The 26,040-nt window shown below is 38.1% G+C and overlaps 2 protein-coding genes across 2 annotated transcripts in view; both read left to right on the forward strand.

The window, feature by feature from the left end:
* The first annotated feature begins 1,492 nt into the window (after positions 1-1,492).
* Positions 1,493-3,282, forward strand: LOC128313178 (zinc finger protein 660-like). The gene has a single exon (XM_053210108.1). It carries the CDS (start codon positions 1,807-1,809, stop codon positions 3,280-3,282), a length of 1,476 nt encoding a protein of 491 aa, XP_053066083.1. The 5' UTR covers positions 1,493-1,806.
* A 4,201-nt stretch (positions 3,283-7,483) lies between these two features.
* Positions 7,484-26,040, forward strand: part of LOC113593334 (KRAB domain-containing protein 5-like) — a 69,421-nt gene continuing 50,864 nt past the window's right edge. The window contains exon 1 of the mRNA XM_053210711.1: positions 7,484-7,610. Coding sequence (XP_053066686.1) covers positions 7,590-7,610 — 21 coding nt within the window. The 5' untranslated portion in view covers positions 7,484-7,589. The remainder of the gene's footprint in view (positions 7,611-26,040) is intronic.

The raw sequence follows: 26,040 nt of genomic DNA on the forward strand, positions 1-26,040 counted from the left end.
CACCTGGGTGGCTCAGTTGGTTAAGTGTCCCTCTCTTGATTTCAGGTCAAGTCATGGTCTCATAGTTTGTGAGTTCAAATCCTGTGTTGAGCTCTGTGCTAGCAGCACTATGATGGTTCGTTATACCTTTAAGATGTTTTAAGGAATCTTTAAGGTAACCACAATGAAAATACAGACAATATATTCACCAATAAATAGATGATGAAATTAATTCCATTATTATCACAATTCACATAGACCTGATACAACATTCACTGACCACTAACCAAGGAGAAAAATACACAAGATGAGTCACAAAGTATGCATAGGTAATATTTCTACAAATACATGGATGATTTTTTTGGCACAGGGCATAAAACTGATTCATATTTGAGTTACATTCACATCATCCAAAAACGTAATGAGTTGAAAATTGTCACTATAACAACATACACAGGTAAAAACAAAATCACACCTAAATAACGCTGTGGAAAGTCTCATAAAAAATGAAGCACATTAGTATGGAATTGCAAAACCAGAATAAGACAAAATATAACCCCAAAAAATCTATATAAAAAATGATGAATTAAAGGAAACCTACAATAATTTTACTTTAAAGTTTATTTACTTTGTCAGATAGAGAGCACAAACAGGTGAGGGGGAGAGAGAGAGAATCCCAAGCAGCGTTGCACTGTCAGCACAGACCCTGAAGCAGGGATCCAACTCCGGAAGAGTGAGATCATAACCTGAGTCAAAATAGACAGTTAGACTCTTAACTGACTGAGCCACCCAGGTGCTCTTCTGTGTGTGTGTGTGTGTGTGTGTGTGTGTGTGTGTGTGTGTGTGTGTGTTTGTGTGTGTGTAATGTATATAATTTTAATTTTTTTAAATGTTTATTTTTGAGACAGACAGTGACAGAGCACAAGTGGGGACAGTTACAGAGAGAGAGACACACACAGAATCGGGGGCAGCCTCCAGGCTCTGAGCTGTCAGAGAGCTTGAGTCACAAAGCACAGAGCCCTCCAACTCAGGAACCCTGTTATCATGACCTGAGCTGAAGTCGACGCTTAACCAACTGAGCCACCCAAGCACCCTGTAGCTGTAATTGTAAACTGTGACAGTGTACCCATGAAAAAGGAACATTTTGAATTATTGGCACGTCTTCATGGGCATAAAAATTATAAAGAATATTCATAAAATCAACCATGGGAAGCTCTAATGAAAACTTTTATGGATGACTAAATGTATTATGTTAATAGATCCCTCCTATTACACAGAATTTAAGGGTATAACCCATTCTTTAATATTAAGGAAACAAAAACTTTTCATTTCTTTCTTTCTTTTTTTTTAGTTTTTTTTTTTAAGTTTATTTTGAGAGAGAGAGAGAGAGAGAGTGGAGGAGGTTAAGACAGAGAGGGAGAGAATTCCAAGCTAGCTCAGTGCTCTCAGTGCAGAGTAGAATGCGGGGCTAGAACTCACAAACTACAAGGTGACGACGTGAGCTGAAGTGAAGACTTTGATACTCAATCCTGTGAGCCACTGAGATGCCCCAAAACCTTTCATTTCTAAATAAACAAACACCACCAAGGTTGTAAAATAGGCCAACGATCACTTTATAAAAAGAATCCTTGGGTTAAATTCAGATACATCTTGAAAAGTAGAAAAACTAATGATTTATTTTTCCAAAAGTCGAAGTTGTCCAATTTTAGTCTTATGTATAAGAAATTTTAACTGTATTCATCTGATAGTAGAAAGTGGAATGATTTTACTTTCACTTGTTACCTTCCAGCTGTATCTTCACACGATACCCAGAGCCTCTTTCCAAAGATGTGCATAGGAACTATTTTCGAAAGAGTGTCAGTGGATAAATATAAACATAGTGCCCTTGAGAATGGACACTTAGTGATAGAGTGGAACAGTGTTGGGGAGAGACAAGGGCATCAAAGATCTCATGAAACACATATGCAAATAGAGACAACTGCCCATTGTAAGAATCTCACTGCCCAAAACAGTGAAGGATATAAAACATTTTGGAAACCCCCCCTCTCTAACACTGTTACTTCTGCAGGGCAGTGTGTTTCTATAATCAAAGGCTCAAATCAAGTGGTCAAACAGTCATATTTGCAGAACAAAAATTTGGAGAATCTGGAAAGTGACCTAGCCCATGCTGAAAATACTTCTTTGCACCATTTTGACAATGGGATTGCATTACCCTTTCAGTCAAATATTTCTGAAAGTCAGAGATTGAAAAAGGAAGAAAAAAATGGTAAGTGGTATCCATTTGAGGGGTCCTTCCCTGAGCAGTCGACCTTACAACAAAACCACAGCATTTTCAATGAGAACAGAATTGCTCATTGCAGTGAATCTGAGAAAATATTGAACCAGGATTCAAATGTTAATAAATATCTACGGACTCCTTTGCCAGGGAACCATTGTGACTGTACTAAATGTAGGGAAGTCTTTTATCAAAGCTCAAACCTTATTAGACAGAAGAGAATACATTTGGGAGAGAATCCTTCTGAATATACTGAGTGTGGGAAAATTCTTAACCAGTCCTCCAATGTTGGTGATCATCTGAGGAGTCCTGTGGGAAAAAACCCGTACACATGCAATGAACCTGGGAACGTGTTTAGTCAGTCATCAAGACTTAATAAGACAATCCATATTGGGAAGAAAGTTTACATTTGTAAGGAATGTGGCAAAGCCTTCAACTGGCACTCAACACTGATTCTACATCAGCAAAAGCATACTGGAGAGAGACCTTACAAATGTGAAGAATGTGGTAAAACTTATAAGTACAGCTCATCACTAAATAAACATAGGATAATCCATACTGGAGAGAAAATTTACAAATGTCAAGAATGTGGCAAGGCCTTTAACTGGCAGTCAGGCCTTATTGGACATCGGAAACTTCATGCTGAGGAGAAACCTTACCAATGTAAAGAATGTGGCAAGGCCTTTAAAAGGTACTCAAGCCTTACTGTACATCACAGAATTCACACTGGAGAGAAACCTTACCAATGTAAAGAATGTGGCAAGGTCTTTACCCACCAGACAAGCATTATCAGACATCACAGAATCCATACTGGAGAGAAACCTTACCATTGTAAAGAATGTGGCAAGGCCTTTATCCAGAAATCAACCCTCTTTGTACATCAGAGAATTCATACAGGAGAGAAACCTTACCAATGTGGAAAGTGTGGCAAGGCCTTTACCCAGACCTCAAACCTTATGGCACACCACAGAATTCACACTGAAGAGAAACATTACCCATGTAAAGAACGTGGCAAGGCCTTTATTTGAGGTTAAGCTTCATTATACATCAAAGAATTCATACTGGAAAGGAAACTTAAAATGCATAGAATGTGGTAAAATTTTTAGGACTGCTCAACTCTTACTCAGCATCACAGAGTTTAGACTCAGGAGAAACATACAAAGGGAAAGAATGTGTCAAGTGTGTAGCTGGAACTCACAACTTGATCAATATCATTATTTTCTTACAGAATAGAAACCATAAAATATAGAGAAAGTTGCAGTCCCTTTAACTGGAATTCGTTCCTTAGTATTTCAATGTGCATACTAGATGTAAACCCTACAAACATAATGAGGAAAGGTCTTCATATTAAATGTACACATTAGGATACACCAGAGAGTACATAACAGTAACTTGAAAGCTATAAATATTTATAAAAGTATTTAATTGAACATCAAATGTCAATATCCCAGAATTTACAGAGAAAGCAGTTGTTACTATTAATATATTACATCAAAATATTCATTATAAGGAATAATACAAAGTTAAACATGTTCAAAATGTATGTGCTGTTATGCTCCAAAAGGTTATTCGGATTAATTGTTGCATAAATATGGCTAATTTCATTCTGAGTTTTTTGGGGGCACCTGGGTGGCTCAGTCAGTCGGTTAAGTATCCGAATTTGGCTCAGGTCATGATCTCCCAGTTTGTGAGTTCAATCCCCTCATTAGGTTCTGTGCTTCCAGCTTATAACCTGGAGCGTGCTTCAGATTGTCTCCTTCTCTCCCTGCCCCTCCCCACTAGCGCTCAAAAATAAACATTTGTAAAAAAAATAAAAAATGAGTTTTCCCCCCTCAAATCTATCCTCACATTTATGACTACCAAGTATCAATGCATTTCTACTCTCAGTTTCCTTCTGAAATTCATTCATGCCTTGGAAACTTACATGGCTCATTGTTGCAGCAAAGGTATGACATGTTCTTCTTCTTTTTTTTAATTTTTTTAACGTTTATTTTTGAGACAGAGACAGAGCATGAACGGGGGAGGGGCAGAGAGAGAGGGAGACACAGAACCGGAAGCAGGTTCCAGACTGAGCCATCAGCCCAGAGCCCGACGCGGGGCTTGAACCCACAAACCGCGAGATCGTGACCTGAGCTGAAGTCGGACGCTTAACCCACTGAGCCACCCAGGCGCCCCTACATGTTCTTAGGTGGGACTCATGCGTAATTTTCCATGGAAGACGAAGGACAACATTACACACAATATTTAAGAAAATCTAATTCAGATGCTGTTTGTGGTTATAACATTGATGTAAGTTACCATGATGTAAGTGTTCCGAACATCATTCTTCTCCCTGTATTAAAACAAAATCTTCTTGAATGTTACCAATAAAATAATTTGCCAACTGGTCTTTAGGGAAAAAGGTTGCAGTGCAGTAAAACATACTGGTGTGTCTTCATCATAGCAATAGTTAGAAGGAGAAAATGCCAGTTGATGTGGTTGAAATGAAGAAGTCCTCACAGATATCAGAAAGAGGATAGCCAACTCTTCCCCCAAATGGGGTAAAATTGTACATATGCATTTTTAAAGAATGATGTCAGGCCTGGAAATTATGGAAATCTGTATTCTCACATCATACTATCGACAACTAATTTTGGAAGGCTTGTAGTCTGCATTTTGAACAATGACAATTGGGTGGATTGGAAATGCATGACTTGGTCTGTGTGTGAACTTAACACATTTTAAGAAGACATAATGGTTTTTGACATGTTGACATGGCTGTGTACAGAATGAAATGTTATCCCGCCACCAGTGATAACCTATCTCATTTTATTAAAGGTGGGAAAGGTATGGAAAGGAAAAAGATGTGAAGAGCTCTTTGCAGTGGAGGGAGGGAACCCAAAGTGGCTCCCTTTTCTAACTTCAAAGTCACAGGCAGCTCTTTGGTGGCATCATCTGATAAATGTCACAGAATTAAGAAATTGGCAAACGTGGTGGGTTCCTGAAGATTAAAAGATTAAGTCATGAAGACCACCTTCATGATTGAATTGAATTCCTGTACCCTACTGAGGACCAGATGCCATTGGATGACGATGATTCCAGTGATTGTCCAGACCTTGATCACTGGCAGTTCAGGAGGGCATGTTGGACAATGCAATCACAGTGTTCTAAAATGTGTTTTTCCTCACCCAAGGTCTTCAGGTCTTAATCTTTTCCTCTCTGCATACAGAATCCTATCGTTTCCTACCATAATTCTCAGTGAGACCCAGAGTTAAGCAGGAAATCTTCCTATTAATTTATGAGAGTTGGGTGCAGGCTTTGGCTCAAGGAGAGGTAACAAGGGTCTCCTCCATAGGAGTTGGGGAGGGTCAGGTCCTTGTAGCACACTGTTGCTATGATCAAGCAGAATTTGTGGGCTTCTGTGGGGGCGGGGCGAGGCCCCCTGAAAGCAGGGAAGGGAAATTCAGAGATTGGTTTCCAGGTGGGAGCTCATAGTTTCTGAATAGCTCCTGACACAAAGGACTAGGAAGTTGGGCCTTTTCTGCATTAAAAAAAATTTTTTTTAATGTTCATTTATTATTGAAAGCACATAAGCAGGGTAGAAGCAAAGGGTGAGGGAGGCACAGAATCCGAAGCAGGCTCCAGGCTCTGAGCTGTCAGCACAGAGCCCGACCTGGGACTCGAACCCACAAACCGTGAGATCATGACCTGAGCCGAAGTTGGATGCCCAACCAACTGAGCCACCCAGGTGTCCCTGCATTTTAAAGTCCTGCCTGCAAGTGATCAGTTTACAGGTGAAGAGGTTGTGTTGGTGGCTTTATAGGCATTTTCTTCTAATTCAACTGTGATTTCTCCACAAAGATCTTCTGAGAAAGAAATCTAGAGGATAAGGTGAAAGGTGAAAGAAGAAGAAATGCCCAGTTCTCAGGTAAGCCTTGCATCCAAGGCCAGAGGCTCTGTTGTCTGTTTCTTGGGAAATTTCATGCCTGTAGAAATTGCAGGGCACATGGGTAGTTCAACTCACCTCAAATTTAGAGAATATACTAGAGCCTAATACTGTGTTACCAATTCTTTTACTGCAGAAAGCAGGAAATTCACCTAAGCCAGAAACAGTTCTAATATAACTGAAGTAACATGAGTTCACTCCTTGGTGAATCACAAAAAAACTACATGGAGCAGGGGGTGGGGGGGGAGGAATGTCAGACCAAGGAAAATTGATTTACAAGAAATAAGAAGATGGGTGCCTGGGTGGCTCAGTTGGTTAAGTGTCTGACTTCAGCTCAGATCATGATCTCATGCCTTGTGGGTTCGAGCCCTGGGGGTCGGGCTCTGTGCTGACAGCTCAGAGCCTGGAGCCTACTTTGGATTCTGTCTCCTTCTCTCTCTCTGCTCCTCCCCCACTCACACTCTGTGTCTCTCTCTGTCAAAAATAGGCATTAAAAAAAAAAACAATTAAGATCACAGGGAATAACATCCAAAGCAGAGACTCAGAGGAAGTGGGAATGGTTTCCTTTTATTTAGGGTTAGGGTGGATATTTAAAAAGGAGAGGTCATCATCTATATAGAGGTCAGGATAAGGTTGCACATGAGCCTTAAAAAAACAGTTCTATACATACTTTGTATGTTACATAGTAAATGGATTTGTGCTCCCCTTGGGTGGAGATTTTAGTATTATAATGAGGTAAAAGGGGGTGTCTGGGTGGCTGAGGCGGCTGAGCATATGACTTGATTTATGCTCAGGTCAGTATCTCACTCCTGAGTTCAAGCCCCAAGTCCAGCTCCACGTTGAGGATGGAGCCTGGTTGGAATTGTTTCTCTGTCTCCCTGCCCCACCACCACTTGTGTTCTCTCTCTCAAGGAAATAAACATTTATTATTTTTTTAATATGAGATAAAGGTAACTGTCCTCACTCCATGGTTTACTCTCTTGTTCAGCTGCTTAGAAGTACGTCAGGGATTAAGCTCAAATTGGGCCAATCCAAGCTCTTTCTCAGGGTAGTCATGTCCTTTTGTGGGATACTTTTTGTTTCCACCACAGGACACAATGGCATGGAGGGTTTTGTCTTAAGTAAAACATAAGATAGAAAAAAGAGGTTAGGTAAAATGTGGGTTTAAGGTCAGTGGGTATAAGCAGGCAAGCAGTGAAGGTCAGGTCTGGGGTTCTAGCTAGTGACATTAACTCCCTCTTGCATCTTAGGTACCATTATGACCTCAGCCTATGGCCACTAGGTAACTATGGTATTTATTGCAGGGATTGCTCATATTCAGGGATGTGGCCATAGAATTCTCTCAGGAGGAATGGGGATGCCTGAACCACAGTCAACGGGAAGTGTACAGGGATGTGATGTTAGAGAACTATGGACACCTCCTCTTCTTGGGTGAGGATAACTCCTTCCAGACTTCCCAAACAATACTCGGAGTTTTGTTCCTTCCTTTGAAGACTGTCTCTTGGAAGCTTCCTCTTTGCATGAGTGGGATTCAGATGCCTGCAGTCAGGGAAAAAAGTAGGGTTTGTAGATGTAGAGAAAAATCTTCATGTTTCCTTTTCAGCTTTAGCTTCCCCTTCCTTAGGGTAACATCATTTCTGTAGATTAATGGCAATTCTAAAAAAAAATGTTTTAAGTTTATTTTGAGAGAGAGCAGAGGAAGAGCAGAGAGAGGGGTAGAGGGAATCCTAGGCAGGCTGCATGCTGTAAGCGTAGAGCCCCATGCAAGGCTCAAACTCAGGAACCATGAGATCATGACTTGAACAGAAACCATGTGTCAGATGCATAACCGACCAAACCACCCAGACGCTGCACTTAGTGGTAATCTAAACACTGAGTGGAATCAAGTGGTATTTCCCACATTTTAAATACCAATTTCTACTCCTTGATGTAGTGGTAGTACTAGGAAGTGGAGGTCAAGATCTGAACATCACAAATCCCTCCTGCATGTTCTAAAGGGGTTGTTGGGCAACAGCATTTGGGAAATCACTGTCTAGAATTATACAATGTTCTTTATTTTCTCCTGAACACAATAATGGATTGAAAGTTAGAATCTCCATCAATACTCATATTCCTTTATTAAAAACAAAATATTTATTTCTTTTGAGAGAGAGCACAAGCAGGAAAGGAGCAGAGAGAAGAGAGAATCCCAAACAGGCTCCTGTCAGCAAAGAGCCCAACTTGGTCTTCATGAGATCCTGAGATCCTGAGACCAGGAGACCATGACCCAAGCTTAGATCAAGGGTCAGATGCTAACCCAACTGAGCCATTCGTTTGCCTCAAATGTTCCTTTTTTTCTAATAAACAGGTCATATTGTGTCAAAACTAGACCTGGTCATCATTTTGGAACAAAAGAAGGAGTCTTGGAATGTGAAGCAAAAAGAGAGAGTAGCCACTCATCTGGGTAGGTGGTAATGAATGAAGCAGATGACAGAGGTGAGATCCAAATGTAAAGTAGGAAGATGGAACTTAAAATGTCATTTGAATAGTTCTCCTTGAATGGAAATTAGTAACATAATACTGACATAACACATAATATAATACAAATTTGTAACATGATACATTTTTAATGTATTTTCAGTGTTTATTCATAAATTAAAAAAAATTTTAACGTTTATTTATTTTTGAGACAGAGACAGAACATGAACAGGGGAGGGGCAGAGAGAGAGGGAGACACAGAATCCAAAACAGGCTCCAGGCTCTGAGTCGTCAGCACAGAGCCCGACGCGGGGCTTGAACTCACGGACCGTGAGATCATGACCTGAGCCGAAGTCGGACGCTTAACCGACCGAGCCACCCAGGCGCCCCTATTCATAAAATTTTTAATTAGAGAATTTTATAGTTGATTTTACTGAATATTCTTTACTTTTATTGTCAATGGAATCATGCCAAGAAATCAAAATGCTTGCTTTTCATGGTTACACAGTTTAAAATTACAGTAATATAGAAGGTTTCCTTTTAAAAATTCATCTTATGTAGTATTTTGGGGTTAAATGTTATTCTGATTTTATAATCCCATAATGATGTGGTTCCTTTTGGTGGGAACTTTCACAACATTAGGTAGTTGTAATTAAATTTCTGCCTGTGAATTTTGTTACAGGTTGACAATTTTCATCTCATTACATTTTAAGACAGTATGAGTTTAACTCAAATGTAAATCAACTTTATGCCCTTCACCCATAAAATTATGCATTTGCCTGAATAAATACCACCCATGCATAATTTGAGACACATGTTTTCCATTTCTTTCCTGGTTAGTGTTCAGTTTACATCATATCATGTCTAGATGAGTTTTCATAATAATAAAATTGCATCATCTAGTTATTGGTGAATTTATGTTCTCTCTGCATGAGAGAAACCCTTTTTGTGAATTGAAAGTAATATTTAAACATTTTATATCACTGTATCAAGTTTAGATATTTTATCCTTAATTCTGGTATTATACCCATGGGATGCTTTGATACCATTCTCATTAGCTTTTGTGTCCTCTGTATATATTTTCATTGTGGTTACCCGAGAGACTACTTAAAACATCTTAAACTAACAAACCATTGTGAACTGATAGCGTCCATTACATGCAAAATTCTTCTACTTATCATCTCCACCCGTGTACCCACTTGACAAATATGACTAATTCTATTCTTTATGTTGTATACTTTATTACCTAGATTAATGATTTTTATGCTTTTATTAAAAAAATGCTAGCAGAAATGAAAGTGACATGTGCTACCCAATTACAACACTAAAGATACCTGTAATTGTGTAACTCTTTATATTTAGCAGAGAGCATATGTTGTCATATGGTTTCATTTACCGTTTAGAATCCTTTGATTTCAACTAAAAGGACTTCCTTGAACATTTCTATAGGAGAGGTCTACTGGTAAACCTGGGTGGGGGGCATGGTTTCACTTGGAAAAGACTTCATTTCTCCATCCATGAAAAATAGTTTTGCCAGGTAGAGTGTTGTTGGTGGATATTTTTGATCTTTCAGTACTTGAATACATTGTCCCATGTACTTCCTCCTATCAGGTCTACTGAGAATCCCACTCATAATCTTAAAAGAGCTCTCCTGTAGAAGATGAGCTGCTTTTGTCATGGTGTTTAACAATTCAGCATTTATCATCATGGCTTTTGATAGGTTCATTAAAGTGTGTCACTGTGTTCATATCTTGACATGTATCCTTTGAATTTACTGAGCTTGTTGGTCTCTTCTTTCCACATACATGGGAACCACAAGCCTTTAGTTCTTCATATGATTTCTTCTCCTCTCCTCTCCGTATGGGGAATGAGACTTGTTGGTGACCCATGAGTCCCTAGACTCTGTTCTTTTCCACATTTTTCTTTGGTTCTCTTAGTAGTTAATTTAAAACAAGGGGTCTTAAGGTTGTCTGATTCTTTCTTCTGCTTGATCAAGTCTGTTGCTGTCCCGTTAGTGTATTTTTAAATTCAGTAATTGTATTCCTCAGCTCCTAATTTTGGGTTGTTGTTTTGTCTCTTTGGATTTTCATTTTGGTCATGCATAGTTTTCTGGTATTATTTCGTTACCTACCTCTTTCTTCTTCCTACATGAGCATCTTTAGGATACATTTTTTTTTTTAAGATTTTATTTTTAACTCATCTCTACATGCAATGTGGGGATATAACTCAGAACCCTGAGATCAAGAATCACACCCTGCACTGACTTAACCAGCCAGGTGCCTCATTTATGATTATTTTTTTGACATCTTTGTCAGACAATTAATAGTTCCTTATTAATTTAGGGTCAGTTTTGAAGATGCACTTTATTACTCTGATTGCAATGCATTTTACATTTTCTTTGTAAACTTTGTGACCTCTCGATTTGGGAATGAAAAAAAGTCCTATGGGCATGGGCTTATGAAGTTGCTTTGTAGAGGAAAACACAAATAATAGTAATTCTGGCATCTGTCACACATTTTGGCCATTTGTAAGGTCTGAGTTTTTTAAATTTCCCAGTTTCAGAAAATGTAGTTACTTGAGAATGTATGACACCTTCCTTTTTCTGATTGTGTTCACCTCTGTATCTTCTGTTGTTTGAACAGATAGTCACATTTTATCTGAGCAGCTGGCATGGTGCATCCAGTGGGTCCTCTCATTCCTTCAGCTTTGTATGTCCTGCCATGATAAACAAGTTCTTCACGCAGCTGCAAACAAGCCAGATCATTATTCAGGTCACTTATGGTTTCTCTCCTTAGAGGAAGTAAGAGTTTTCTCACAGTCTTTCCATGGAGTGCCAGAGAGGGTGAACAGCAGTTGTGGGCAAGTTTCACCAATGTTCATTGTCTCTTTGATGTGGCTCTTCTCCATTTTTACTTTTCTGGGTATGCTGTGTTCTCCTAACCAGCTTCTGGAGCATTCCAAAGGTAATTTGGTCCACTTTGATTTCATGGAAGAGCAAAGTGCTGGTATTTCCTATTTCTCCATTCTGCTGATGTTCTGTGATGGGAACTAATTTTTTACATTAGCATTTTAATGTACATTTGTGTGAGTTTAGTAAGTGGGAAAACTTCTTTTATATTTTGTAGTTGTGTCTCTCCATAACACCCTATGCTTGTTGGCAATGATTGGCAAAACAGGATTCATTCCTTACACCTAATTTGGGTAGATCTGGAGGCTGTGGCTCTGAGTATTTACACTTAGACAGTGGTAAGGGTAGAAAGGATGTTATGTTGGTTATAACAAAAGTGGCCAAATCACCACAATGAAATCCTTACTGTCAGGAGAGATCAATAATATAAAAACTTGGCGTGGGGGGGGGGGCAACATTAAGTCAGTTATATTTTCACAACACTGTCTTTGAATGAAAGGATCCAGATCCATTTTTGAAATATCTATATTCTCTGAAAGGACATTCGGAAGTTCTGAAAAGTCACCTAGTCCATGCTAAAAGTAATCATTCAGACCACTTCATATAGAACATTGGTTTAATCATTCACTGAAACATTTCTGAAGGTTAGATATTTAACAATGAAAATAATTCTGAATGGGATGGATTTAACAAGTCTTTTTTGAAGGGTTCTTGATTCCTTCCACCAAGACATCATCCCTTTTTGTTCCAAAGTCTTTTAATTTTGACAAACATGGTTGGATATTTATTTTAAACATGAGTATTATGTGATACTCTTGAACAATTTGAAATAAGTTTTCATGTGCTGTGATCTTAGGAAAATCTTCAGTGAGTACTCTATCTTCCATAATTACCAAGGATTTTATAATGGAAACAGAGTTTACCAATTCAATGAATCTGGGAAAAATGTTAATCCTAACACCAGAGAATCAGTCTTAAAGTAATAAGGATGGGAAAGGCTTTTATGAAAGTTCAAATATTAGTATACATCATTGTATCCTTGTTGGAAAGAAAACCTAAAAATGTAGTAACTATGGCAAAACTTTTAACTTGTCTTCAAAATTTGCTCAACAGCAGAGATTTTAAATTTTTTTTTTTCAACGTTTATTTATTTTTGGGACAGAGAGAGACAGAGCATGAACGGGGGAGGGGCAGAGAGAGAGGGAGACACAGAATCGGAAACAGGCTCCAGGCTCTGAGCCATCAGCCCAGAGCCCGACGCGGGGCTCGAACTCACGGACCGCGAGATCGTGACCTGGCTGAAGTCAGACGCTTAACCGACTGCGCCACCCAGGCGCCCCAACAGCAGAGATTTTATAATGGGAAGAATGCTCTTATAAATAAAATGTGGCAAAGATGCTAACTACCACACAAAACTTACCAACATAAGTTTATAAATAGCTGGGAGAAGGCTACAAATGTAAAATAAAATGTGACAAAGCCTTTAAGCAGAATTATAAAGTTTGTGAACATGAGAGAGTACTGGAGAAAACCTTAAAACGACTGTGTGCACCTGGGTGGCTCACTTGGTTGAACTTCTCACATAAGCTCAGGTCACAGTCTCACAATTTGTGAGCTCAAGTCCCACATCAGGCTTTGTGCTGTCAGTGCAGAGCCTACTTCAGATCTTCTGTCTCCCTCCTACCCACCTCTGTCTGCCCATCTCCTGCTCTTGCTCTCTCAAAAATAAACATTTAAAAAATAAAATATAAAGAAATGTAATGAATGTGGCATACCACTTAACTCATAATCAAAACTATTCAACAGAAGATAGCAAATCCTGGGGTGGTACCTTACAAAAGTGAAGAATATTGGCAAAGTCTTTATGGAAAGCATACTGGATAGAAACCCTAGAAATGTAAAAAAAAAAAAAAAAATGATGGCAGACCTTTGTTTTTAAAATACACTTGAGTACAAAATACAGTCTTGCCTTTTCTTGTAGAGAGAGGGAGAGGGGCAGAGGGAGAAAAAGAAAATCCTAAGCAGGCTCCATGCTCAATGCAGAGGTCCATGTGGGGTTCAATCCCATGGCCATAGAATCATGACCAAGTCAAAATCAAGAGTCAGACACTCGACTAACTGAGCACCTCAGGCACCCCCTAAAATAGAGTCTTTATAAAGGATAAAAACAGAAAGATGTAAACAATCAGCAAACTATGTAGTAGAAAGCTATATCTAGATAAAATCTGAATTCACAGCAGAAAGCATAAGTAAATACTAGTTTTCAGACATGATTCAAAATCAGAGTATTTATTACATAGAAGAATGAAAACTTAGATCAGTTATACGTTAGCCTTGGACAGTGCAATTGTTAGGGGCACTAGCCCCTTCACAATTGAAAATCTGTGTGTAATGTCTGAGTCTGCAAAACTTAAAACCATACCTACTTTTATATGGAAATAGCATATTGTTGACTAGAAGACTTACCTAGAATATTAAGTCAATCATCACATTCTTTGTATGCTATCTGTATTATATATGGTATTTTTATAATAAAATAAGCTTGAGAATAGAAAATACTAAGGAAATCAAACCAAAGAGGAAACATGTTTTCAGTACTGTATTAAAATATGTATATATGTGCATAAGAGGACCCACAGTGTTCAAACCCATGTTGTTCAATGGTCAGCTGTATTTTTTAATGTCTATTTATTTTGAGAGGAAGGGATGGGCAGAGAATCCTAAGCCTTTTCTGCACTGTCAGCACAGAGCCTGAAGCATAGCTCAATTTCACAACCTGAGATCATGACCTGAGCTGAAACCGAGAGTCAGACCCTTAACTCACTGAGCCACCCAGGGGCCCTGGCAACTGTATTTGTTAATATGCATGAAAGTATTAGGGAGGGGATGGATGTCTGGAGAGAGATAGTTATTATCAGTGTGTCTCTCATTTTTTTTTTTTTACTATAAGAGTATTTGCAATAGGCATATTAATAATTTTACTCTTAAATCATCTCATGCTATGGCTTTATTTGTGTGCATGCAAAGTGATTTGATTGTTGCTGTCTCACATAGGCTCTTATACAATGTGGCATTCATACTTACTTTTTGATGGAAGATTCAAGAGGCTGTCATGTACAATGTATGAAGAAAGTCTACCTGAAGATGCTGTTTGTTGTTGATGTACAAAAGTGATGTAAGTCAGCATGAAGTAAGTGTTCAGGGCATCATTCTGTGCATTAAAGTAAGACAGAGATATGGTCTAATTTTAAATAGTTTTGCCACTTGCTGTTTGAGAAGACACTAGCAATTCATTAAAATCTGGATGTATTTTCATAATAGCCATTCATAGAAGAATGTTTGTTACAGGGTTGACATAAAGAAATTTTCATAGATACTTGAGGAAAGTATAGCTAACTTTCCCATAAGAGCACAAGATATTGTAAATCCACATTTACTCAAGAATTAGCCTCAGTGTGAAAAACATGGGAAGTACAAGTCACAGATCATTATATCAGGAATAAGAATGGTTCTTGAATGCTTGTGATGGGTATTTTGACCAAGGATCCTACAGTGATCTTGCAGTGGTTTGTTTAGTGAGTTTTTGAACTTATTATTTTAATAAATAACAGTGAATGAATTTTACTGTGTGATCAGTGATCTGTAATAGATGAACTATTGTCCTACACCAACCTTAGCTGGCCCCACCTTCATCAAGGCTGCAGGTAAACAGATAGTAACACAAAACACACTTGACTCTTGAATCTCATGGCCTTGAACTGTGTGTCCACTTACAGTCAGATGTATTTACAGTATAGTATTATATTTTATCTTCCTTCTGATGTTTTTAGCATCTTCTTTTGTTGAGCTTATTTTATTGCAGGAATACCATATTTAACACCTATAAAATAAAATATATACTAATTGACTCTGATAAGATTTCTTGTCAACAATAGACTATTAAAATGAATTGGTAGGGAGTCAGTTATACATGGATTTCAACAGCATGGGAGGTGGGTACACAGGTGGGTACACAGGGTCACCTGTGCTTGTTAAATCAGTGGAATGAAGTATTAAATGAACTTTGCCTGTTCCTCTTCTACTTACTAGATCAATAATGTTTTTATAGAAAGATACTTTGCTATACGCACTATGAGAAAGAGGAACATCATCTTTGAGAGAAAAAAAAATGGGACAGGATATCAGTCAGCACGAGGACTAGGGCTTCTATTAAAACTCCCAGTGCATCTGTTTTGCAGTGGAGAAATCCCACAATGTTTCAGGAATGCTGGAGAATATCATTAAATTAGGAAAGGACACCAAAAGGAGATCATAGTTTTCCAAGCATTGTACATCAGGTAATCTCTCATGTCAGGATCTCTGGCCCAAGCTTTTGTGATTGAGCTGATGAGAATTCAAAGAGGAGCTTCTGAAAGTCTCTGATCACTCATGAAAGACAAAGCTCAAATACATTATTATAGTTAAAAGATATGGGTGCTATATTGGGCTTGGTAATTGAATAAAACAGATGCTATCCATTTATTTTATCATATTTTATTATTTTATTTTACATTTTATTTTGAGAGAGAGAGAAGACAAGTGTGAGTGGGAGAGGGCCAGAAAGAGGAAGAGAGAGAATCCCAAGCAGATTCCATGCTGTCAGTGCAGAGCCTGATGCAGGGCTCGAACACATGAACCGTGAGATCCGGACGTGAGCAGAAATCAAGAGTTGGACACCTAAGTGACTGATTCACCCAGATGCCCCTACGTTTATATTTAGATTATGATTTACATACTTAATCTGGACATTTATTTCAATGAAGTTATTATGTCCTTTGAAAATCATTAGGCACTTGACACCAATGTGATCCATTATAGTAGGTTCAAGAACTTCATTTTCTCTCTGCCACATCCCTCTACCATAAGGTTAATAGTTTTTTTCTCATTTAATATTAAGTACCTTAGGAGGATTTACTGCAAGAGGATATTCATTCTAGAAACTCCCTTCCATGTTTTCACTTTGAGTCTGCCTTGGAAAATGAGGGCTCTCTCCTGTTTTTGTTGAAGATACTGGTGTTTGAAGTGGAGATTGTATTTCAGTCAGGGCTGAGTCCTACAAGTTTCCATTTTATTTCACACTCCTATCACAGACACAATCTTCATTATCACTGCTCTGTTGTTTCAGAGAAAGAAAACATGCACCATATATGTTCCACTGCCTTCAAATTGTAAAATATAATTCAGTACAAAAGATATGAGACAAAAACTTTAAGTGTTATAGGAGACTCACAAAAAATAGCTATTTTGGTTAAATAGGGTATGTGCTTGTCTCTGTGGTGTGTTTGCAAGACACTATAACTTTCTTTTACAAATAGATTTCTAAATTTTATGCCCCTGAAAACATTTCTTAGTTTCCATGCCAGTGAAAAAATTTTTACTCTATTACCTCTATTCTTTATTCAATATGTAATTTTCATATTTTATATTGTATATTCACTTCTTTTAGTTGATCAGTTGTGTGGTGTAAATGTGTTTGCATTACCATGTCAGTTTGAAGCCTGCTGTGAACCTTCTTTTAGGGTTGCCTTTGTATAGTAGTCTGTGTGTTCCTCTTAGATGAATTCAAAGTCAGACTTGCTGGGGTAAAACTTAAGCTCTACTATTTCTCAAGTTTTGCCAAGATTTTTTAAAAGATGAAGAACAATTCTGTTCTCATAGGTTAGTGTAGACTCATGGGTGAATTTATGAAAAACTGTTAGAATGGAATGGTCTGTAGTGTGTAGTAAATGTTCAGTAAGAATTGTTGTTTCTGTTCTTCATGTTAGAAGTTGTAATTTTTTAACGTTTATTCATTTGTGAGAGAGACAGAGAGAGAGAGACAGAGAGCATGAGCAGGGAAGGGGGGAAGAGAAAGAGACACAGAATCTGAAGCAGTCTCCAGACTCTGAGCTGTCAGCACAGAGCCTGATATGTGGCTCATAACCACGAACCCTAGGATCATGACCTGAGCTGAAGTTGGACCCTTAACCAACTGAGCCACCAGGCACTCCTCCATTTTATCACCCATTTTTTTAAAGTATTGATCCTTTTTAATGTTTATTTAGTTTGCAAGTGGCTGAGGGTAGACAGAGAGGGAGAAAGAGAATGCAAGCAGGCTTCATGCTCAGCCCAGAACCTGATTTGGGACTTAATCTCATGACCATGAGATCATGACCTGAGCTGAGATCAAGAGAGGGACACTTAACTGAGTCACACAGGCTCCCCAAAAGTATGGCTTCTGAACTGAAGTTGTTGACATCCATTGAAGCTAATGAGAAATGTGAAAAACTCAGACCTCACCCAGAAATCCCAATCAAAATATGAATTTTAACAAGATTTTCAGTTCATTGCCATACACATTAGCATTAGAGACATACATGTGTAGCTTTTAATGGAAAGAACACTTTCCATTGTTCTATGCTTGTCTTTACATCTGTAATACATTATTTGATAACTGTGGCTTCCTAGTATGTTTTAAATCAGGAAGTGTGGTGCTACCAATGTACTCTTTTTTCATGAATATTCTCATTATGTGATATCCCGTTAATCAACATGAATGTTAGGATGGGTATTGATCTTTCTGCCTAAGATGCCGTTGGGATTTTGATAGAGATTGCATGAAATATATGACATTGAGTAGTATTGACAGCTCAGTAGTGAGTTTTTTGGGGGGTAGGTGGGGGGTGAGACACAGAGTCTGAAGCAGGGTCCAGGCTCTGACGTGTCAACACAGCCTCAACAAAGAACCTGAACAGAACTTGAACCCGCAAACCATGAGATCATGACCTGAGGCAAAGTCAGACACTTAACCAAGTAAACCACCAGGCGCTCCAATAGCTCAGTAGTGTTAAGTGTTCCTATGCAGGAACATGGGTATCGTTCCACTTATTTTTCTTTCAATCCTGCACAATATTTTATAGTTTTCATCACAGTAGCTGTGACCTCTATCAAGGTGATAAACCCTATACACTTTATTCTTTGTAATGCTATTGTAAATCTAATTATCTTTATTTTGGGAGTGTTGTTTGTTGCATAGAAACTGTTAATTTTTAAGTCTTGGGTTTGTATTTCCAACTTTGTAAAATTTGTGTGAGTTTTAACAGGTTTTTTAAAGCAAGGATTCTTCAGAAAAGAGGATGATGGAGGTGATATGGGAGGACCCTAGGCTTATCACATCCCAAAACACAACTAGTTGACTGTCAAATCATCATTAATATCCCAAAAAGAAACCTGAAGATTGACAGAGGAACTACCCAACTAATGAGAGAGAAGTAGCACGTCAAAGACTATAGGCAGTTCAGAGACATGGCTTAGAGAGAAACAGATTGTACTGCTATGGAGGGCAGGGAACTGAGGTTGCAGAGAAAGAGAAGCACAAGGAGGCTATTTCCCCCAAAGCCAGTGGCTTGGGAAACAAGAAGAGTTGAACTTTGTGAGTTCTTTGAACCAGCATGGCTTAATGCCTAGGGTTTTAAAGGTGAGCTGTAGATAGGAGGGCACTGCACTGCTCCTGGAGAGAAGGCAGGCATACAATCTGTGTGGGGGGGGGGGGGGCAGATAGGTTAGAAACAGTGATCTGAAGATCACTGGGGGACACACAGGGGTGAGATTATTCACTATTCTATGAGCACTTCCTTCAATGGCAACATTCACTGAGATGTCTGAGAACAAAGGAGCTGAAGGGCACCATTTTCTTCCCCCACCCCTCATCATGAACACAGAGCTACCTGAGTGAAGGAGCTCAATGGGGAGACTGGTTCTCTAAGTTGCTTACACCAAGTCCTACCACCCTGTGCTGTGGTTGCAGTGTCCTTCTCAGTGAAGCTTGCCTCAGGCCCAGCAAGGTCAGCCCCTCTCCAGGAGACTTGCATAAGCCCCTGACCATACCATGTCTCCTGACCAGACAGTTCTGCAGAGCCTCAGTGCTGGTGGAGTTGGTGTCAGGTCTGATTTCACAAAGAGACCTCAGCATACTTAGTGAGCACTAACCACATTCAGGCCAGGCACAAAACACTGTCCACAGCAGGCAAGGAGAGCATCTGCAGATCAGTGGTCTGCAGTGAGGAGAAAAATGCAATAAACAAGATTAGAAAATGACTTGATGCAATGAACAGGCTGGAGGAAGCAGAGGAATAAATTAGTGACCTAGAAGACAAAATAGAAAAATTTTGTACCATGAAAATTGACTTAGGAACTCAATGACTCCATCAAAATTAATGACATTCTTATTATAGGAGCTCCAGAGTAAGAAAAGGAACAGAAATTCAAGAAATAATAGAAAACATCCTTATTCTGGGGAAGGAAACAGACATCCACATACAGGAGGCACAGAGTATTTGCATCAAAATAAGCAAAAAGCAGGCTGCCACGGAGACATATTTGAATTAAATTTGCAAAATATGGTGACATAGAAAAAAATCTTAAAAGCAAAAGAAAAGCAGTCTTTACTTGCAAGGGAAGACAAGAACCATATGGCTAGCTAGAGATTCCTCAATAGAAACTTGGGAAGCAAGAAAGGAATGGCATAATATTTTCAATGTGCTAAATGGGAAAAATATGCAGCTGCGAACTCTATCTAACAAGGCTATCATTCAGAATAGAAGGAGAGAGAAAGAGATTCCCAGATAAGCAAAATCTAAAGGAATTCATCCCCACTGAAACAGCTCTGCAAGAACTGTTAAAGGGACTTTTTGAGTGCAATGAAGACACCAAAAGTGACAAAGACTAGAGAGGATCAGAAAAAAATCTCCAGAAATATTGACACACAAGTAATAAAATGGCAATAAGCCCATATCTATCAATAATTACTTTGAATGAAAAAGTACTATACATTTCCATCAAAACACATAGGTGTCTGAATGGACTTTAAAAATCCAGACCCATGTATATGCTGCCTAGGAGACACTCAATTTAGACCTGAAGACACTTGCAGATTGAAAGGGTGAGAGAAACATTTATCATGCAAATGGAGGTCAGAAGAAAGAGTAGCAATAATTATGATGGACAAACTGGACATTTTTGTTCTTGTGTTTATACTGCTTTGCTATCAGGGTAATGTTGGCCTCATAGAATGATTTTGAACATCTTCCCTCTATTCCAGTACTTGTAAGATTTGGATGAAGATCATTATTTATCTTTGTGTGTGTGTGTTTGTATGTGCGTGTGTTAGGATTGACCAATGAAGGCATGTGGTCTTGGGCTTTTTTGTGCTGGGAGGGTTTTTATTCCAAATTCAACTTTCATTCTTGTGGTCTAAGAAGAGTTCCTGTTTCTTGGGTTTAAGATTCATATTTCAATCTTGGTAACGTAAGCATTTTATCTATTTTTTCCCTAAGTTATCTGATTTGTTTATAGTAATCTGTTATCACATGATATACTGTTGGGGGTATTGTGTCATTTTTTCTTCCATTTTTCATTTGGATTTTTAGTTTTATTTCCTGTTTTCTTAGTTAACTCATTGCCTATAATGCTTATTTTAAAAACTGGTCATCACTTTCAATGTTATTTGTTTATTCTCTTTTATTTGTCACTTATTTATTATTTTCCTTGTTATTTCCTTCCTCTACTAAATTTTACCTATAGTTTTTTATTTTCTCTAGTTCGTTGTGATGTAATGTTACAAAAACAAAAGTGAGGGGCTCCTGGGTGGCTCAGTCAGTTTTGTGTCTGACTATTGATTTCAGCTCAGGTTATGATCTCATGGTTCATGAGTTCAAGCCCTAAGTCAGGCTCTGTGCTGCCAGTGTAGAGCCTTCCTGGGATTCTCGGTCTCTCTCTCTCTCTCTCTGCCCCTCCTCTGCTCTTTCTCTCCACCTCTTACTCTCTCAAACATTGAAACAAAAGAAAAATGTTGAAATTAACGACTTGATTTAAGCATTGATAGAATAAAAATTTGAAAATGGAGTGTCTACTAGATAAAATTAGCAGAAATAGTAATACAAGTGGTGACCAAAACAAAGCAAAAACATAAAAAATATGACAATAAGGATTCTGTAGGAGTTCTATAGATCAATCATCCGTAAACAGAAATCATTTTGTTTTTTCTCTTCTGTTTTTGATGCCTTTAATGTATTTTTTTTTCTTGCCTAATTGTTCTGAATAGGCTATCCAGTGCTATGTTGAATGGAAGTAGTGAAGTCACTTCATTACCTTGTTTCTGATCATACAGGAGAAGCTTCTAGTGTTTTACTATTGAATATGTGAGATTTCAGCTTTCCAACATTCATGGCCTTTATTAAGTTGCTGTTGTTTCCTTCTATTCCTGCTTTATTGAATGTTTTTAATCACAAAATTGTGTCCAATATGCTCACTTCCTGTTGTGCATCGATTAATACGATGCCATTTTTGATCTTCATTCTGTTAAGGCACAGGCTTAAACTCATAGTTTTCCATATAATGAAACACCCCTGAATTTCAAGAAGATTTCCTACTTGCTAATGGTTTAAAATATTAATTTTTAAAATTTAATTTGCTTTAATTGTGGACTTTGCATGAATATTTCCCAGAGGTAGTAGTTTGTACTCTTCTTTACTTGTGATGTCTTCCTTTGCTTTGATAACCTACTAATGCTGGGGTCACAGACAGTGTGTTCTTAATCTCCCTTCTTTTTCCTTCTTGGAAATGTTTGAAGAGATTTGAAGTACTTTCTCATAATTACTTGTTCAATCTACCTAATAGTTAAAGATCAGTTGAGATTTTTAAAAATATTTCTTTAGAGAGTCTAGATAGGTTCTATGTTTTTGACATTTATACCCATTTTTCACCATCTGTTTCTTGGTATGTAATTCTCTATTGTTACCTCTTCTAATTATTTTTATTTCTATGCTATCAGTTATACTGTGTTTGCCTTCACTTCTGATTGTAATTGGTCTTTCATTATTTAGTTAATGGCTTGTCAATTTTGTTCATTTGTTCTGAAAATGAACTCTATTGTTGATATTTTCCTGGTTTTGCTATATCCTATATTGTTCATTTTTGTTTTATGTTTAAATTTCCTTCCTTGTGGTATTTTGGGCTCCTGTTGTATTTTTCCTGAGTATTTGAGGTATAAGAAAATGATTTGTGCTATACCACGACAATACCACAGCATTATCTATTAGGCTATGTGGTCACTAAGTTGTGTGCAAGATTATGTGTCTATGGAGGAATGATGTCCTGATGATTGCTTCTCAGCCACCTTGCTGACATTCTGATTTTAAGGTTGTATATTAGAAGTTGTCAGCACATCCTCTGAGAATAAGAAGTGGAATGATTTTACTTTTCTGTTATTTGGTATCTTTCAGCTGTACCTTCACATGGCACCCTGAACTTCCTGCCCTCAAGACTTATCATCAGTGAATGAATACTGGAGAGAAACCTTACAAATTCAAAGAATGTGGTAAAACTTTATGGCTTATCACTAAACGAACATAGGAGAATCCATACTGGGGAAAAAACTTACCAAAGTAAAGAATGTGGCAAGGCTTTTAACAGTCACTCAAACCATATTCAACATCAAGGAATTCATACTAAAGAGAAACCTTATAAATGTAAAGAATGTGGCAAGGCCTTTGTCCACCACTCAAACTTTAATCGACATCACAGAATTCATATGGGAGAGAAATCTTATAAATGTGTACAATGTGGTAAGTTTTGTTTTTTATTTAAGTTTAAGTTTATTTATTATTGCAGAAAGAGAGAGAGAGAGAGACAGAGCATGAGTGAGGGAGGGGCAGAGAGAGAGGGAGACACAGAATCTGAAACAGGCTCCAGGCTCTGAGCTGTCAGCACAGAGCCCGATATGGGGCTCGAACTGGTGGACAGTGAGCTCATGACCTGAGCTGAAGTTGGATGCTCAACTGACTGAGCTACCCAGGCGCCCTGAATGTGGTAAGGTTTTTAGCAATCACTCAAACCATATTTAACATCAAAGAATTCATATTGAAGAGAAACCTTACAAATGTAAAGAATATGGCAAGGCCTTTAAGAGCCACTCACACCTTACTCACCATCATAGAATTCATACTTTCCCATGTAAAGAATATGGCAAGACCTTTAAGAGCCACTCACACCTTACTCAACATCACAGAATTCTTACTATGGAGAAACCCTACAAATGTAAATAATGTGGTAAATCCTTTAAAACCCAAACCTTAAAATAAATTTAAAAATTTTAAATAATTAGTAGATAAATAAATAACAAAACCCAAACCTTATAAAAGTAAAGAATGTGGCAAGGCTTTTACCATAATTTAAACCTTATTAGAAATCAAAGGATTGATACTCAAGAGAAACCTTACAAAGGTAAAGAATGTGACAAGGTCTTTAAGAGGCACTGAACTCTTACTTGACATCACAGAAGTCATACTGAGGTGAAACCAAATACATGTAAAGAATGTTCCAAAACCTTGACCTACCACTCAAGCCTTACTCAACTATCACAAAATTTGTAGTGGAGAGAATTCTTAGCAAAGTAAAGAACTTGAGAAGTCCTTTAATCACAGTTCCATCTTTACTCATTATCCTAGAATTCATATTGGAGCGAACCTTACAAATTTTAAGATTGACAGTATTTGTAAGAACAGCTCAATCCTACTCCACATTAGAAAATTCATTTTGGAGAATAATGATACACCTAAAAACTGTTGTAAGTCTTTAGGCAATGTAAACCCTGATTACTTATCAGAAAATGCATATTGGAGATGGTGTTACAAATATAAAGAATTTGGGCAGCCCTTTATCTTCAAGTCTCCTTCAACATCACAGGATCCATACTCAAATAGAATACTATATATGTGAAAAATGTGGTAAGGCCATGAAATGACATTTTCAATCCATGAAATGAAACAATATCCATATCATAGAAGTTTCAGAAGAAGTAGAGTCAGAGAAAGGCAGGAGATTACCTGAAAAAATCACTGCTGAGAACTTCCCTAATCTGAGGAAGCAAACAGGCATCCAAGTCCAAGAGGCACAGAGAACTCCCTTCAAAATCAACAAAAACAGGTCAACACCACAACATATCATAGTGAAACTGGCAAAATGCAAAGAGAATACTGAAAGTAGCTAGGGACAAACAGGCCTTAACTTACAAGGGTAGACACGTGAGGGAGTTATCAGACATGTCCACTGAAACTTGGCAGGTCAGAAGGGAGTGGCAGGAAATAATGTGCTAAATAGGAAAAATATGCAGCCAAGAATCCTTTATCCAGCAAGGTGTTATTTGAATAAGGGAGATTAAGTCTTTTCCAGACAAAAACTAAACAGAAATTCATGACCACTAAACCAGCTGTGCAGGAGATCTAAAGGGTGACTGAGTGGAAAGCAGCCAAGAATATAAAGGACCAGAGATATCATCACAAACATGAAACCTTAGATAACATAACAGACACTAAATCCATATCTTCCAATAATCACTCAATGTAAATGGACTAAATGTTCCAATCAAAAGACAGGGTATCAGAATGGATTAAAAAGAAAAAAAAAAAGATCCATCTATATGCTGCCTATAAAAGACGCATTTTAGACCTAAGGACAGCTGCAGGTTCAAAGTGAGGGGATGGAGAACCGTCTATCCTGCTAATGAACATCAAAAGAAATCTGGAGTAGCCATACCTAATCAGACAAACTAGATTACAATTTTTTTTAATATTTATTTTTGAGAGAGAGCAAGAGACAAAGCACAAACAAGGGAGGGGCAGAGAGAGAGGGCGACACAGAATCTGAAGAAGGCTCCAGATTCTGAGCTGTCAGCACAGAGCCAAATGTGGAGATTGAAGTCATAAACCATGAGATCATGACCTGAGCTAAAGTTGGACACTCAACTGACTGAGCCACCCAGGTGCCCCCAAATTAGATTTTAAAACAAAGAATGTGGGGCGCCTGGGTGGCTCAGTCGGTTAAGCGTCTGACTTCGACTCAGGTCACGATCCCGCGGTCCGTGAGTTCGAGCCCCGCATCGGGCTCTGGGCTGACAGCTCAGAGCCTGGAGCCTGTTTCAGATTCTGTGTCTCCCTCTCTCTCTGCCCCTCCCCTGTTCATGCTCTGTCTCTCCCTGTCTCAAAAATAAATAAACGTTTAAAAAATTTAAAAAAAAAACAAAGAATGTAACAAGAGATAAAGAAGGACATTATATCATCATCAAGGAGTCTATCCATGAAGAGGAGCTATGTGTTACACCCTAATGTGGAAATACCCAAATATATAGATCAATCATAAACATAAATAACTGTATAGATGATAATACTGTGATTGTAGTGGACTTTAATCCCCCAGTTACAACAATGGGCAGATCATCTAGGCAGGAAAACAATAAGGAAACAACAGCTCAGAATGACACATTGGATTTGATGGACTTAACACATATATTTAGAACTTTTCACCCAAAAGCAGAATACACATTCTTCTCAAGTGTACATGAGACATTCTCCAAAAAAGATCACATAATACATCAAGTAATTTCTGGAAAGTATATTGTAAGCCCTGGGAAAGTGAATGGGA

Source organism: Acinonyx jubatus, chromosome E2 (genome assembly GCF_027475565.1).
Source record: "Acinonyx jubatus isolate Ajub_Pintada_27869175 chromosome E2, VMU_Ajub_asm_v1.0, whole genome shotgun sequence".
Lineage (NCBI taxonomy): Eukaryota > Metazoa > Chordata > Mammalia > Carnivora > Felidae > Acinonyx > Acinonyx jubatus.